The following is a 17,339-nucleotide window of genomic DNA, read 5'->3' on the forward strand; positions in this document are numbered from 1 at the left end:
ATGTGTTGCACTACTACGTGTTAAGTATCCAGATGTTGCATTACGTCCTCGTCACAAATAGTTTCAACTGAGTAACGTTTTATTTAGGTCACCTTCCAAAGCTTCATCTAAAATCACATTTCCAAAAGTAATAATCAATAAATTACATCAAAATTTGACTATTGTACTTTAAAATAACACAACAAATAAAACTCATCAACTTTGAATTGCGCTGTACATCAGCGTCGTATATCCATGCATAATATCTTGACACGTAAATCCACGCGTATCACGAGTTATATATGCACACATAGCGCCATGTGTTGTATGACTAGGCATTACGTTGTCGCAGGCTTATCCTGATCTCCGTCTAGTTACGCCGATACGGTCGGAGCTACCGTACAATTTATCAGTATTTTCAAAGTCATCGCTGCGAAAGGGTCAATTCTTCTAAATCCACACCATTACTCACTGCGACTGTGTATAGTGTGTGGTCGTCGATGTGTAACGTTCCTCGCAGGTACTGCTCTCGTAAATATTGAATTCCGTACGGAATGTCCTGAGTGGTCTCTGTTCCTGAAGCGCACGCTGCAAATTTCGTAAACATTTTATTAAACAATTCCAAAACTTAAATTGCAACATACATTCAATGTAAACATATTGTAAGCACAAATTGTAAACATATGTTGATACATTAAACGCGTACATTTGATATACGTCAAATTTATGTGAGATTAAATACATGAAATGTGTTCATGTAACATATGTGAGAATTTAAAGTACATTAAATCAGAGGATAGTGTAATTTGATATATAAGATTGTACATGTATCATGCGTTAAAGTACAAGATACATTAAATACATTCGATAAGTGTGTATTAACCTAAAAATAGTTAAACATGGGTAAAAATACCAAAACATTGATAAGATACACTAAATGGAGCGTCGCAAAGTATCAAACTTTCTTCGAATGCGACTCGTAAAACCACAAAGGTCGTGCATTCCATGAATGCGTGAGTGGCGCGCTACGATAAAGTCCGATTAATAAAAATAAAACGTAAAAGCGTTTGAAAATTACCGCGCAGACGATTCTTCTATCGAGCCTCATAGCTTCACAGTCGACGATAAACGAACGAGATCTGATTCGCGTTTCGCCTCGGTTGCGGAAAGTGTGTCGCGTGTCAGGGCTGCGCGTCGGTGGGGCACCGCACGGCGTGCATGTCTCTATCCGCGGAGTCTCGCGTTTAATCACCGCGAACAACTCGGCACGACTGGCGTTCGATTCTCGAGTTGGCACGCAGCCGGCGTAAACTCGTGAAAACGAGGCATCCGTGCGCGTGAAAAAGCCAGAGTCTTATTTTAGAAATGCGACCGCTCTTTACCGACCGTTTCGCGATTTACTCCGCCCGTTTTTCCTCGCGTTGTGCTAATTGCTTTGTCGTTCCAAATACGTTCTCCTGCGTAAATTTAAAGGATAACGTAATCCGATGAGTAACGGAGACACGTGTCCCCACCGATCACGAACACGTGACGAGGAAAAAGCCGATCCCCCGCCTCCTTTAATTTCCCCCCTTTTCTCAGACGCTCCAATCGTCTTTGATCGTAGATCGTTAGAGAAGAGGACACGGTCGACCAGTTTTTTTTCTCATTGCGAGCAGCGAGATACCTTTCGGACGATTTTAATTCCGGACATGAACGACGGGTTTCCAAAGGACGACGTTTGCACGCGCATTTTGCCACCGGAGTTTCGCGAGAGAAACGCCCAACCACTTTTGCGACGTGGCGATGCGGCAATGCAAGGCGCAGATACGAGAACCGACGGTCAGCGCCAGAGAGGGCTACCCTCTTGTGCGCCGCCGTCGACTATCGAACTACGCCAGGGGTGGAGAAACTTATTGCGTGCCAAAAATTTAACACTCGGAAAATTGATATGTAATCATCAATTCATTGACCAATTGTTTTGGACTGAATTTATATTGATGTTTCAGTAAATTCATGGATTTTACACTTTGGGAATCTGCAGGTTTGCAGGTCTGAAACACTGCAAGTTATTAAATTTACATATTTTTTAATTTTGCTAATTATTTTGTTTGTGAAGTCTCAAGTTTGCAGATTGTTAAATTTATATATTTTTAAATTGAAAATTATTGAAGTCACATTTGCATCTGGCAAATAATTAAATTAACAAATTTGAAGATTAATAAATTCACAGATTTCCAGTTTGGATATCTGGATATTCAGAAGTCTTGAAACACTGCAAGTTATTAAATTTCCATAATTTATATTTTTCTACTTATTTTGTTTGTGAAGTCTCAAGTTTGCAGATTGTTAAATTTATATGTTTTTAAATTGAAAATTATTGAAGTCACGTTTGCATCTTGCAAGTTATTAAATTCACAAATTTGGAGATTGTTAAGTTCACAGATTTCCAATTTGAACATCTGGATATTCAGAAGTCTTGAAACACTACAAGTTATTAAATTTACATATTTTTTAATTTTGCTAATTATTTTGTTTGTGAAGTCTCAAATTTGCAAATCATTAAATTTATATATTTTTAAATTGAAAATTATTACAGTCTTTTATCTTGCAAATTATTGAATTCACAAATTTGTACAATATTAAATTCACAAGTTTATTAAATTTCAAACTGCTTATCTTTGCAAATCACTAAATTTGCCAAACTGTAAATATACATTCTATTAAATGCATTTTTTAGAAGAAATATTATTATCAATAATTATTATTGTTTCATGTGAATTATTAAAGTCACACATTTTTAAACTTGCAAATTAATTTCACGAATCTACAAATCTTCACAAACTGGCAAATAAACTTCAAAATTTTACTTCACAAATTTACTGACTTTTAAATTAAACTTCTGCAAGTTACATTTCCAAATCTGCAAATTAAATTCACAAATTTACTTCATAAATTTACCGACTTTCAAATTACTGTTTTGCACGATACTAAATTTCCAAACCTACAAATTAAATTCATAAATTTCCTAAAAGAAATATCATCAATTAATAATTTGTCATCGTGTACAAAATCTTATCTCCACAATATCGATTACAAATATCATATCAACAAATATTTCAAAGGTATAAAACAATGTTATGTACAAGTATCAAAGTATTAAATAAAAATTAAATTTTGGGAAAAAGATAAAATGCGATAAGTTTCGCCATCACTGTAAAGCGAGCAAATATCGATCCCTTGCAGAGGCGGCGGGAAGGATGAAACTTTTTGTAACAACGTAACAACGCGTCATTCCGTAACGAGAAAACGGGTTTAATTATTCGTGAGCATTGGTGCGTGGGCGAATTTGAAGGAGAGACTTGGTCATTGCCAATTTGGTATCTCCGTGTTAATAATTGATAAATCTGAATGGGTAGTCTTTTCTGGGATAAGTGTGCCTTCTGGCTAGAGTCCGTGATTGAGAGGCGTGAAATTTGAGCTGTGATCTGACAATAGTATTTATAGTGCTTTCTACATTGACGACTTTAGCTGAGATGCAAAATGAGAACTATAATATTAAGTGACAATAAAATCGTAACAATAGAATCTTGTATACTGAAATCGTATCTTAACCTTTCGCGGTTCAAGTATCTAAGTTTATGCAAATACGCGTTAGGTTATCACTTGCTAACGGTTACTAGGAAATTAAGTAATAACCTGATGACACAGTTTCTAAATCTTTCATTGTACGCAGTATGTGAAAAGTAACGGAACTTAAATTTAAGGGAGGCAATACCTTTAGAATCTTAAAAAATTACAAAATTGTTTTTTTCTATAAAATGTTAGTGTGACATCTTAAAAATATTGTAACTCCCCTAAAACTTGGTTGCATGATAACGCAAAATGTCGCTGTTCGTAACGGTAATAAATGAAATAAAGGCTACGGTAATAAATTTTACCTGAAGAGACGTATCCTCAGGATGTTGCGCTGCCAGCTGTTTAACCTTCTCCTGAAGGATATTCACCAGGGTGGTGTATCTCCTGTTGAGAGTATCTAGGTCTCTAGCGACGTCGTCGACCGTCGAAACATATTCGCGTCGTGGTTTCTTCACCGAAGCGTCCAAAGACGGACAGATATCTTCCAACTGTTCCTTGAACGCTCGAAGCCTTTGTCCGTAGATCTAAGGGTTTCGGTTAGCCCGTTACGGTTAGTGCATAAGTATTAGATTCTCGCCTGTGCATCGCTAACCCTTCTATTCCCTTAGCATTCCTAGTACCATCGTCCTACGGTACCCTCGGTCTTCAAGCTCAAGCGGTTTTCGGGGACAAAATCGATCGCGTTTACGCGGTTCAGCATCTTCAAGCGATCTACCATGTTCGTCTAACGGTTAGAACCGAGTGAAAGAAGCTGGTGACGGTGTACACTTTAGTGTGGCTTCCCTGGGAAATGTGCGAATTTGGGATTTAGGGATTTGGAGATTGAGGATTTGGGGATTTGGAGATTTGAAGATTTAGGGATTTGGGGTTTAAGGGATTTGATGGGTCAGAGATTTGGGGTTTAAGGGATTTGATGGGTCAGAGATATGGGAATTTAGAGATTTGGAGATTTGAGGATTTGGGGATTTGGAGATTTGGGAATTTGGAGGTTTAGGCATTAGGGAATTTAAGGATTTGGAGATTAAGAGATTTAAAGGTTTGAAGATTTGAAGATTTGAAGATTTGAAGATTTGGAGATTTAGAGATTTAAGGATTTGAAGATTTCAAGATTTCAAGATTTCAAGATTTAGAGATTTAAGGATTTGGAGATTTCAAGGTTTGGAAATATAAGGGTTTGAAGATTTAAAAATATGAGAATCTGGAGATTCAAGAATTTGGAGATTTAAGGATTTGGTGATTTCAAGATTTGAAGATTTAAGGATTTGGAAGTTTGGAAATGTAAGGATTTGGAGATTACAAATTTAGAGTTTTGGGGTTTTGGAAATTTAGGATTTTACAGCTTTAGACACTCAATGAGTTACAAATTTAATGTTCTCACAAGTCAAGAACTTGAGGATCTAACAATTTAGGGAATTGAGAATTGAGGGATTTAAAGAATTACAAATTTAGTGTTCTAACAAATCAAGAACTTAGGGATTGAACAATATAAGGAATTGAGAAGTGAGGTATTTAAAGAGTTACAAATTTAGTGTTCTAACAAGTCAAGAATTTATGAATTCAACAATATAAGAAATTGAGAATTGAGGGATTTAAAGAGTTACAAATTTAGTGTTCTAACAAATCAAGAACTTAGGGATTGAACAATATAAGGAATTGAGAAGTGAGGTATTTAAAGAGTTACAAATTTAGTGTTCTAACAAGTCAAGAATTTATGAATTCAACAATATAAGGAATTGAGAAGTGAGGTATTTAAAGAGTTACAAATTTGGTGTTCTAACAAATCAAGAACTTAGGGATTGAACAATATAAGGAATTGAGAAGTGAGGTACTTAAAGAGTTACAAATTTAGTGTTCTAACAAGTCAAGAGTTTATGGATTCAACAATATAAGAAATTGAGAACTGAGGTATTTAAAGAGTTACAAATTTAGTGTTCTAACAAATCAAGAACTTAGGAATTGAAGAATTTAAGGAATTGAAAATTTGCGAATGTAAAAATGTGGAAATTTAGAAATGTAACTCAAGAACTGCATGAGAAAATCTACAAGCGATTACAACCACGGAAGAGGAAGCAAGCTCGTGTACAATCTCCAAGGTGTTCGAAGCGGAAAGCGTATTAAAAGCGTTTGAATTTACCACCCCGAATGCCGGAACATTTGAATCCAATCGCGAAAGAATTTCTGTTCGACAGCCTCAGCCATATCCGAGTGAAAAGCGTCAGCATCTTACAGCAACTACGACGCGAGAAAAAAATAACCCAAATTGAAGCGATATTTAGTGCGAGATAAAAGCGAGAGGAATGTAGCTCGCGATGAATCCTTGACCCTGCAAAACAATTGAAAACTCGAAGAAATCTAGATACGTTGTATCGTAACGAGCCTCTGACTTTCGTTGGCCGTACGATTTGTCGTAAAGCTGGTATGGAAAAAACCCCGGCTGAAAAATAAAGGGTTGCGATCGATGGTGGTTGCTAGAAGTCCATAGCGGCGACAGTGATACAACGGTAGCGATATTCCTAGTGATATTGCAGCTGGATGACAATATACGGCGATGACCCACGGAGGAAGAGAACCATGGACGACGACGATGGACATCCTCGCAGCCAGAGATTCACTATAGATCTAGCAGGTTCATCGAGGTGGACAGACTTCACGGGACAAACGGGGTAAGAATCGAAACAGGAGTATACACCACGTGGGAAACGTAACGCGGAACAATTGGCGCGACGTGTTCTTCTAAAGGAAATAATACGTAAACAAAAGAAAGGACTCACGCAATATACCATTCACGCAAGCGTTCATACCGTAAGCTAAGGCTACCTAAAGGCTACCTAAATGCTAGCTAAGCCTACCTAAAGGCTTGCGAATACCCATTCGCGACCGTGTCGCGTCTCATCTTACCTTCCCTTCGCGGATCAATCGACCTCCGGTCACATTTACCGCCTCAATCGCTGGCGCTCGTTCCACCACCTTGTTCAGCAGGTTCTAAAAGCAATGAAAAATACTTCACTTATCTCTTCGTAACTTCATCAACACAACAATTAAACTTTGCATTCCTCTGGCACTTTATCTACCACCTTACCGAGAGAATAAAACACGTCACCACAATCGTACTCTCACCTTCGCGTTCTCCACTTCCAGTTTCGCGTAGGACTCATCGACAAAATCAACCTCGTTTCTGTAAGCGTGTTCCAACTGCTGCGCCAGACCGTAAGCTGCCTCTGCGCTTCGAAGTCTGTCGACCAGTTGTCCGCAAAGATTGGTCCACCTAGCGTTCAACCGGTTCACTTCAGCGTCCAAACGATCCATGTCTGAATGTGGACCGCGATGATTTGATCTTGACTTTTCTACCAGGCGTCTAGCATTGTGCGCGTCCTCGTTCAACTGATCCATTACGCTCTGTTGTTGTGCGATGGCGTTCTGGAGTACCATCAGGTCTTCCAGCACGTTCTGTAGACCCTTCAAGTCGGATGGCAACTCGTCGAAGGACGCTAACTTCACTTCGAACTCGGATATCGCGGTGGTGTTCTCTTCGAGGCTAGAAAGCACGATCTCGACGCACTTGAGCCGTTCTATGTACAGATTACTGATGTTCCAGATGTGATTCCACTTGGTAGTGACAGCGTCGAGCTTGTTCCTCATCGCTGGAGTCTTCAGGGTGATACCGCGGAAGGTTTGCTGAACTCGGTCGAGGTCCGGTGCGAGACGCCGTAGACTTTGCTCGTAGTCCTTGTGCTGCAGAACCAGGTGCTCCAGACTGTCAAGGTCTCTGGGCAACGGGGCAGCTATACGGGAGTTCAGAACTCTCTCGGCTTCGTCGAGCGCTTGTTGAAGGCTGGAGATCTGATCGTTAAAGATACGGCCTGCATTCTTCGATTCCTCTTCCGCTCGAGCACGCTTCTCTAATTCGTCGAACAACTTGTTCACCTCGGCCATTTCTCGTTTCAGTCGTCTCAGTTGTGGGTCAGCCGGGTCGCCTTCGGATAGCAGCTTCTCGGCATCTTCGTTCAACGCCTTTCTGATGGCTGTTCGCTGATCTTGGCCCATGGCTAGGAATTGAGGCAGATCCCAGCCCTTCACCACTTTGATGGTCGCGAATATCATGTTCTGTCGTAGTCGGAGTTGTTTGCGTTGCCATAACGCGACGCTTCGGTCGTATTGTCTTCGTAATCTCTCCGCAGCGTCGAGAGCGTCCTTGTCCGGAGGTTGAAGCGCGAAGCAGACACCTGGTACGGGAGACTCGACTCCCTCTTGGTTCTTGACACGCCATTTTATTCTACCAGAGTTGTCGTATAATGTACATTGTTCTCCCTTCTCGATCGGCATCTGAAACAGAGTGTATTAGCATAAGCAGTTGCATAAACAGATCCGTGAAGCTACGCTATTGAACCCGTCTTTATAGAAAGACGTTCCGTACAGGGTTTGCATCATAAAACCGATGACTGACCTGTTTGTAACTACAGATACATGTGACTTGCATAGGTCGGGTCACGGGTTGTCGTCGTTGTTTCATAGGAACAACGTCCTTCGCTTGTTCGACTAGCTTCTGCACGTGATCGCCGTAACTGTTCAATTCCTCGCGCAGCTCTTGCATGCCTTTCAAAAGACGTTCACCCTCGTCCAAGGAGAAATCGGACTGAGAGTAAATGGTGTTCAGCGTCTCGTCCCTCTTCGATATCCATTGTTCTGCTTGTTGAATATCCCGGAAGAATTGCTGGCTCTGCGCTGCGTGTTTCAGATGAACTTCTAAACAGAGGGTCAACTGGAGAAGCCAAGCCCACTGACTTTGCATAGCAGACATGTACGCCTCGATCGTCTTTGCGGCTGGGTGATGTTGAAGAACCAACGCTTCGCCGCGATCTTGTACCGCGGAGAATTGGATTTCTCGCTTTTCTAGGTCGCTCATTAGGGACTGTAAAATTAAACAGTTTGGAAATTCAATACTCGGTTGCTTGTTACGGTTCAGTAGGCTCTCGTTTAAAGACGTAATTACAATCACTTAAACTAGATTACCTCTATGCCAGATCCGTACGTACGCTTGTAAAGAAGAAAAAACATTAACCCGTCTTATTTTAAATCTAGCAAGATAAGAAGTATTTTCAAGCAACCAAAATACTGGAACATCGAATACCTCGTAATACTGTTCGATGCTTTGCACGTTCAAATTCTTGTCGCTCCAATCGCGCGTCACCTCTGTTTCTTCCTTGGAACTGAGCCAGACCAGTTCGCCGGTGGCCGATTGTATAAAATCGTGTAACGTGTCCAAATCGGAAAGTCTCTTGTTAGAGGCCGATAACAGCTCGGTGTAAAGTTTCTGTAGAACGGCGAGATGCTGACTGTACAACGTCAACTCTTCGCCATGGAAATGGCTCTTGGCTTGCACGCATCTGTCCACTTTAGGATGGAATTGTTCGATGTTCTTATGTTCTCTTTGATGAACGTCCAACTCGTTCTGTACGCTAGGCAAATCTGACCCGTAATCTGCATCCTGCAGCTGTTTGATTTTAGCTTTGCACCAGTCGATGCAATCGTGCAAGGCTCGGAAATGTGGATTGGTATCCACCAGTCGTGTTTCGTGGACGGTAGTACGGTGTTTCGTCACGACGCGCTCTTCTACCGGGAAGGACACGGCCGACAGTGGCTGTACCAAACGTTTATGAAGGAGAGATCGCAATGCGACCCATCGTTGATGTAGCTTCTGTACTCTGAAACGCAAAATTTTTACAGTGATATATTCATATTTAAATGATCATAAGTGTATGATCTTCATTGATTTGGGAGATGAAGATACCTTTTGTGAAGTTCGGCCGCTTGGCTGTATCTTCCCTCGGTAAGAGTGTGCACGTCCGTGAAAATATTTTGAATTTGAATCTCGGTGTTGCGTATATCCTGTTCCAGAAGGTCCACGGCGTGTTTAGCCTCTAGGGGATGAAGTCGATCGAGACGTCGCGCTTCGTCTTCTACTCGTCTCTCTAGCTCCTCTAACCGATTGTCGGTCGACTTCATCTCTCTGTGAACCTTCTCGGCCAGTCGTTGTAGTCGTTCGAGTCTGAACAAATATAAACCATAAATACATGTCCTAACTCCACATTAAACAATCAACAATAAACTATAATACACCAGTTTAATTCTTTAAGATAAATGTAATTTAGCCTAACCCATTTCAGTATCTGGATGTCCAGAAACTTACAGATATTATTTGCTGACATTCTCCGTATACATACAACATATACAAACAGTCGTACAACTAATGCAAAGTTACAATTGTATACGAGCAAAAGTCAGCAAGTTTGAACGACCCTTTACCGTTTAATTTCGTCGATGATCGCCTGCTCCCTTTCTTGATGCAGCATCATCAGTCGGTTCCAGTTCTTTTCGATCACTTCGATATGCAACTCAGGTTCCATATCCACTTCGCCAACCGCTTCAAAGTACTTCTGAAGATCCCTGAATATGTATGCGAGCCTTTGCTTGTCTCTGTATCGCGGTGGCACCTCCTCGTTCTTGAATTTGGTGCTGTCGGCCGCCAGTTTCTTCATTTCGATCAGGGTCGGAGGGAAGGCACGTTCTTGCATCAGACACATCTTCTCGCGGATCCACATATGGAGAGAGTTGGCCAGCTCTCGGTATTCAGCCGAACGTCTTTGAGCTTCCGCATCGTATAACGGGTGGATAGCTGGCGGCTCCGGGAACACGTCGTAGAGCGAAGAGATGTACGTTATCAAGGACTTCTCATCCGGTTCCGGTGTATCCACATCTGCAAAATAAGATTCAGATTAGTTGGAATGTGGTTGGGTGTGGAATCTTTGATGAGATGAAAACTGAATATATATTGTAGGGTTTGTAGTCAGGGGAGTTACTGTTTAAGTTAGGTTAAGATTTTGGTCAGGTTAGGTTGAGATTTGGATCAGGTTAGGTTAGGTTAGGTCCAATTCTAGGATCCTCTGTGTTTAGAGAAGTTTGATTTATGGATTCTCTGAATTAGGGAAGCTTGAATTAGAGGGTTTGGTCAGGTTAGGTTGAGATTTAGATCAGGTTAGGTTAGGTTAGTCCAATTCTAGGATCCTCTGTATTTAGAGAAGTTTGATTTATGGATTCTCTGAGTTAGGGAAGCTCGAATTAGAGGATTAATTACCGTAACACAAAATTATTGAAATCCTCAAATAGTCAAATTTCTGAACAACCCAAATTCCACAAATCTGAAGCTATTAAGTTGAAATTGAGATCTGACCTTCCTCCACGATTAACCCCTTATTACCGAGGACCGTCACGTTCACTGTCCAGTTGAACCGGTTACCACGCTTTCCATTTCCAAAAAAAGGAAACCAAACAAGGTTTATCGTGTAAAAGGGAAAAAGGAAAGGGGGGGATGAGAGATCGAGCGCGTCACGGTCCAAGCGTCGACCGGAAACGGGCCAACATTTCGCGTAGGAGAAAAAGAAATGGACAGTGGAGAAAACGCACGAGAGAAACTATGAACGATAGAAATAAACGGATGAAAAAGTAATTACCTTCGGGATCGAGAAGCCTCGTAACGCCATACTCGCGCTCCGCGACGTGGAAGACCCGATCGAGCCGCTCTCGTGGCTGACTTGCACGAGCGCCTCTCCAATCGACCAAATCTGGCCTGTTTCGGTGTATCAATGCGCTGAAAGCCAAACCGTCCCTCCAGGACCCGGTAAAGTCTGTCACCCTCACACCTGGGTAACGCGCCGTCGAGCGTCTTGCCCATCTTAGGAGAGCTTCGCGGGCAGTTACGTTCGGTTCCTGACCCACTACTATATCGGATATCTGTGCAAAAGACAAATTCAATTTAATTATATATTTAGGTAGGTACTTTGATATTCAGGTACATAGTGGTTTGGTCGTTTCAGAATTAGAAATTAGTGTCTCGGGTATGAGGTACTTCTGAGGATATGTATTAGACTAGATCAGAGACACTGCATTTGTCTGGTTGTCACCAATGAGATGTATTTAGGTCTCCGTAAGCTGTTTCTAGGCTCTCTTGAATCTTCCTAGGTTTTCATTTGGTACACTCTCTCTAGTTCTTTGACTACTTCTGTTTATACTCCACTTCCTTTATAGGCTCCTAGTTCTGACTCTATTCTTAGTCTTCACCTTGTGCTTGAACTCTACCTGATCTTTAAACCTCATGTAGATTCTATCTAATCTTTTGACGTCACCTAGTGTAGATTCTGCCTGATCTTTAAACTTTGCCTAATGTAAATTCTACTTAGTCTTTTGACTTCACCTAGTGTAGATTCTACTTGATCTTGAGACATCACTTAGTGACTAGATTCTAATCCTCAAACTCTAGTCCTTAGGCTCTGTAGTCCTCAGACTAACCTCTACGTTTCACAAACTCCTTAAAATCATAGTTCCTAACTTTACCTCCATTCCATAGGTTCCACCTGGTCCCCAGAATTCATCTAGACTTTAAGATTTAAAATTTCCCTCCACATAAGCTACCCACCTAGATAAGATACCCAGCTACTTATCCTCCTGATTTCTAGACTTCTACACTCATCTCTATACTCCACTTCTTAATCTCCCCATAATTTCTAAATACTGACTAATCTCTAGTACTTCTTACTCTTAAGCCTCCTAATCCCTCATTCTAGTTCTAGACACTCTTCTACTTTCTGAGTCCCAGTCTAAAATCTTTCCAGTCCTAGATTCCATATACTCTCCGCATACCTAAAAGAATGATTTCAAATCCCTCACTGTTGACACTCAGACAAGTACAGTGCCTCTCGCTTCGTCCTAAAAAACCTGATGTAAGACAAACTTATTAGAATAAGAAATAACATTTCCAACCGTGAATGCCAAACACTGTTTACCACACTTAAAAATAAGATTGTTTTCGCTTGGTTCGCCCTTTGATTCTCGACGACCTCTCGCTATTGCGCCTAAACGCTCGAACGCACGCTTACCCGAACGGTTTTCGGTTTTGGCGATGCCTGTCGACACAAGGAGGAAGAGGAAGCGGTGCTTTCCAGCAAGTACCCCGCGGAGGCTCGTTTCGTCAGATCCTCTGCCACGCATCGTTCCTCGCCCCTCGTCAACGTAGTCGTTTTACGAACGATACGAGTCACGATACGTTTTGTCCCGTTCTCACCGCGTTTCGACGTCTTCGTTGACTCGATCGAAGATCCTAAATAGCGTTATCAATCGCTACGTAAACACGCCGAGCACGGTTGCGCGAATTTTACAAGCACCGTGAGATTACGAGTTACGAGCAGGAGACATTGTAATCGCGATTGAACAGCTGATTTAAAATCGCGTCACGATCGGCTCGCACATCCACTGGATTCCACGCTGACCATTTACGGAGCTAGACTGAAGCCTCCTCCATGAAAATTTATACTTTTGTATATTAATACAAAATGAACATTTGTTCAGTCTTGCTATTACATAATTAGGAAAGTGTTATTAGGCGAATTTTGCAAGTCACAATTTGTGATTCAAGAATGAATTAGCTCGACAGTTACATGATTTTAAATGAATGTCAATTATAAATGAAGTGAGAGATATGCGGAGGATGAAGTAAATAGACTTTTGAGGTTATGCATGCAACTGTTTTATACTTGAAATTATTTCTCAATGACAGTTATTGGTTATTTTAAATTGTAGCTACTTTTTTTCTCACAATTATTCTAAATTATTCATAATATTCTAAGTAGGTTCATTAAAATTGGTCTTACAAGATTTGTTACAATTTTGTAAGACAATTTTTGTGCAAAGAAGATTTGTTTAAATGAAGTAAATAGGCTTTTGAGGTTATGCATGCAACTGTTTCAAACTTAAAATTATTTGTAAAGACAGTTATTAATTATTTTAAATTGTAGCTGCTTTTTTTGTTACAATTATTCTAAATTATTCATAATATTCTAAGTAGGTTCATTAAAATTAGCCTTACAAGATTTAATAAAATTTTGTATGACACTTCTTGTGCAAAGAAGATTTGTTAAAATTTAGTAAGACAATTTTTGTGCAAAGAAGATTTGTTAAAATTTTGTAAGACAATTTTTGTGCAAAGATTTGTTAAAATTTAGTAAGACAATTTTTGTGCAAATAAAATGCTATTTATTATACAATGAATTCTTCTAAAATGCATTAATAATATTAGTAATGTAACTTGCAAAAATTCTCGCAAACAGAGTTTGTTATTTCTTGAAGTTATGTACAAGCTCTTGTTAAGGTCATATAAAAACTTTTGCTATTTACTAAAGTTATAAACAACCTTTTGTTATGAAAGTACTATAAAATATTTTCGTTATTAACTATGAAATTTCGTTATTAGTATGAAATTTTTTCGTTACTAAAACGTTTGTTTCACGTAAACATGATTATGTTAATATAAACATGGCTATGTTCAGTCTAGCTCCCCCCAGTAAAGCCCAACGACCCGCAACGAAATCCCTCAGACAAACTCCAAGTTAAAAATCGACGTAATCTCAAAACCCGTAACTCGGTGATCGCTAATCGAAACCCTACCAAGAACCTCAGTGGAGAGTCGTCGTTTGGTATAAACCGCCCTCAAGTCATCGCCGGTGGTGACGTTGGTCGGGGCAGGCGAGACAACGTTGTCCCTGGGGTCGTCTTCCCTCGTGCCTTGCACGAACAACCGCCCCCCTTTGCTAAACCGATAAATGGACATCTCGTGTATGAAAATCGCAGGGTGCACGTTTCACGGTCGTCGTTGAAGGACCGAGACGCTTCGAAGAAACTATCATCGGCCTAAAGAGAGGCAAGGCACGTATACTCGGCGATTCGTAGCCTTATCCGGCGTCGAGTCGCCGCTAGCCTCGTGAAAGCCGATTATCGTGGATCGACCTCTCTTCGGAAAGTCCGTTTTATCGATTCTCGTTTGCTTATCGTTGTTCCTCGTGTTTTTAGCACCAACTGAGTCGCGTGTACCGATCCGGGAGACAATGTCGGTGGGAGGGACAAGGATCTGGGAGACACCACTCGGTCGTATCGCGAGCACCGACTGTCGTGCACTGTGTACAGGTCGGCTCATCGGAACCGATCCCCACTTCGAGTCTCTTCCTCGTTTTACGCGCTCGTTTCACCGGTAAGGTTTCGTTGCACGACCGCGTGTCCCTCTCTATCTGTCGGCGCCAGACGCGTTTTAAAAGCCTGATCGGATGCTATCGTGGAACGGCACAAGAAGATGCGTCGCGATTCACCGAACGACCGACAGCATGCCGCGTTGTATCCGGCTGCCGTCGCGAGAGTAGGCCAACGAAATGCGCACAGGTGAGAGACGCCTCCGACAAATCCCCCTCTTTATTCCCCACTCTCTTTCTTTCTCTCTCTCGCCCCCTCTCTCACTGACCCCCTCCTTATTTTCTCGTGCTTGTCATACCGTGGCCGGCTCCATCCTGCCCACCCTGTCTCGGCCAAATGTTTCTTTCAAATTAATTATCTTCTCTATTGTACTCGTCAATCTAGCCACATTGATCCTTCGTATCAAATTTAAGGAAATTCCTACTATTTCTATTACTAGGTAACGATAGTTGAGCCTTATTTATGTGACAGTATTCCTGTTTGCAAATAAACTACTGTAAATTGAATTTTATAATTATTTCAATTATTTATGAATTACGTTAGTTATTTATGGCTCGGTAATTCGTGTCTGCGAAATTCGACGTCATCTACAGTTACGTCAGATAGTGATTACCTATGAGGTCATCTATTTACGGTTATCAAACTTATGAATTTCCTACATTTTTTCTATGAAATATTCCACTACCTTCCAGGTACAAACTGGTTTACCATCACTTTCATTCTCGTAATTAGATATATTTTACAAACAAAAGTAGCCGATTGTATAACGAAATCTCCGATAAAATCGGTTATAAGATCCGAAGTTTTCATATAACGTGCACGTAACAGAATGCAGTACTTTTTCTTACGAAGCGTAACGTATTATACAACATGAAATAAACAGCCCTAAAGGTGTCCTTGAAGAGGTTAATGGGTTAATGGAGCAATCATCAATCTGTTTCAACGAGCAACAATAAAGGAGTACATAAGTTAAATTTCATCCGTTATAACATTTAACGCTTCCGCCCCCCTAAAATGTCCTCGAGCGTCCTCGCGATTTGGTCATAGTTGTTATTGTAATCGGTGCAAGATCGCGCATGCGCGGCCGCGATACCGGCCGAGTCATCAGGAGGTCTTATAGCGAGTGGAACGAGACCCCACTTCGAGGCTCAGCGAACCGACACGACGGGGACTGGAACGACGGATTCGTTCGTCGCGCATCGTGTCCTTCCTTTTCCTTTTCCAGAGACTTTACGATCATGTGGCACAGTAAAACGTCGAGTACCGAACCGGGAGCCGATTCGCGTTAGATTTACCTAATCCGTACGTGTCGGTAATTAATTGTCGCGTTGGCTCATCTCGAGGACGTCCATCTCGAAAACAATGACTAAATAAGCGGACGAAGTTTGAAAGGAACGAAAATAGAACGTCCCTGAGTCCGCGAACCCGAGGAGAAAAAAAAGGAACGGGAAACGGTCGAGCAGAGAGTCGCGACTACTCGAGACCGGACGTGACGTCATCGCTTCGCGACTCCAGTCTGCGCTTCCGTTGCGAGACCCACCGATTCGGTTGAACCTCCTCTTCCTCCATATGGAAACTTTTATGCCCGGTTATAGCTACGGATTTAGCGTTAATTTGAAATTTTAAGCGCGAGTGTCACCCTGACAGATGGCTTCTCCCCACCGGAATGTATCCTTACGAATCAGCCTGCAAGTCACTATTCCAGATGTGTATCGTATGTTGCGTATGTAGAGGTACATACTTTTGTCCGGCTGACAAAAGAAAGTTCTGAACAGCTACGGGAATTTGTAACTAACAGGCACGTTATGCTGGTGACAAGATGAATGGTTATTGGATAAGATTTATTTCTTCTGCTTGATCATTTATGTTTAATCTGTTTGGTCATTCTTATTTTATCGTTTGATCATTTGATCATCTCAATTTGGTCATTAGTATGTTTACATGTGATCATCTGTATGTTTCATTTTGATCATCAGTATGTTTACATGTGATCATCTGTGTGTTTCATTTTGGTCATCAGTATATTTACATGTGATCATCCTGTTTATGATCATTCTATATTTGATCTGTTACATATTCTTTTACATTTAATAGCATTCATCTATCACCAACATATTTTGCACAAGATACCCTCTTATTCCGTTTTCAAGCACATCGAATTACCAAACAAGAATTCTCACAGCCCTTCAATTTATAATTACAAAAATAAAAATTGGAGACCGCATGCATGTTGGAAAGCAAAATAGCAACAAGTAGACATGACATCCTAAAGGCTACAGGAATGATAAATGAACCTAATGGATGGCCACCAGTTGATTCGACCTAAAACCGAAAATGCACCGGGCAGTTTGCGAAGGCGCGAAATCTGTGGAGATGTTGACGTCGCTAAAAAGGAAGGGAATCGGTAACGAATGACCTTGGTCAGTGTCGTCATTGGCTTTTTTGTATTCGGCGTTCGATTCTTATTATCATAATTACAAGGTGGGCGGTTGTGGCTCGAGGGAAACACAGGAGACAAATACCGATACTGAGCCAGTTCGGTCTCCTCCCACGACTCGAGATTCCAACGATTGCTTTGGACTCAGCTATGTCAACCTTCCGCCTTTGTTGACTCGCACGCGGGAAACTACCATAAACGGTCAGGAGTATCGCGAGACGGAAGGACAGTCATC

General features: G+C 41.2%; 1 protein-coding gene across 37 annotated transcripts in view; it reads right to left on the minus strand.

Annotated features, from left to right (window-relative positions):
* The window catches only part of shot (dystonin-like protein short stop), a 105,072-nt gene that overhangs the window by 45,075 nt on the left and 42,658 nt on the right, over nt 1–17,339 (minus strand). For 28 of the 37 annotated variants that reach the window (XR_013038698.1, XR_013038697.1, XM_076533406.1 and 25 more), the window contains 10 exons: nt 11,106–11,385; nt 9,901–10,351; nt 9,386–9,643; nt 8,726–9,299; nt 8,608–8,631; nt 8,042–8,506; nt 6,715–7,920; nt 6,496–6,579; nt 3,900–4,121; nt 452–567 (listed from right to left, as the gene is read on the minus strand). Coding sequence is in view for 35 of the 37 variants with exons in the window: in XM_076533406.1 (XP_076389521.1) it covers nt 452–567; nt 3,900–4,121; nt 6,496–6,579; nt 6,715–7,920; nt 8,042–8,506; nt 8,608–8,631; nt 8,726–9,299; nt 9,386–9,643; nt 9,901–10,351; nt 11,106–11,385 (3,680 nt within the window). In the remaining 2 variants the exon portion in view is untranslated. Of the gene's footprint in view, nt 1–451; nt 568–1,057; nt 1,424–3,899; nt 4,122–6,495; nt 6,580–6,714; nt 7,921–8,041; nt 8,507–8,607; nt 8,632–8,725; nt 9,300–9,385; nt 9,644–9,900; nt 10,352–11,105; nt 11,386–12,527; nt 12,749–14,091; nt 14,838–17,339 lie in introns of those variants that run through there. The other 9 variants (XM_076533404.1, XM_076533411.1, XM_076533416.1 and 6 more) reach the window with 3 other exon arrangements.

This window comes from Megachile rotundata, chromosome 7 (genome assembly GCF_050947335.1).
Source record: "Megachile rotundata isolate GNS110a chromosome 7, iyMegRotu1, whole genome shotgun sequence".
In the NCBI taxonomy this organism is placed as follows: domain Eukaryota; kingdom Metazoa; phylum Arthropoda; class Insecta; order Hymenoptera; family Megachilidae; genus Megachile; species Megachile rotundata.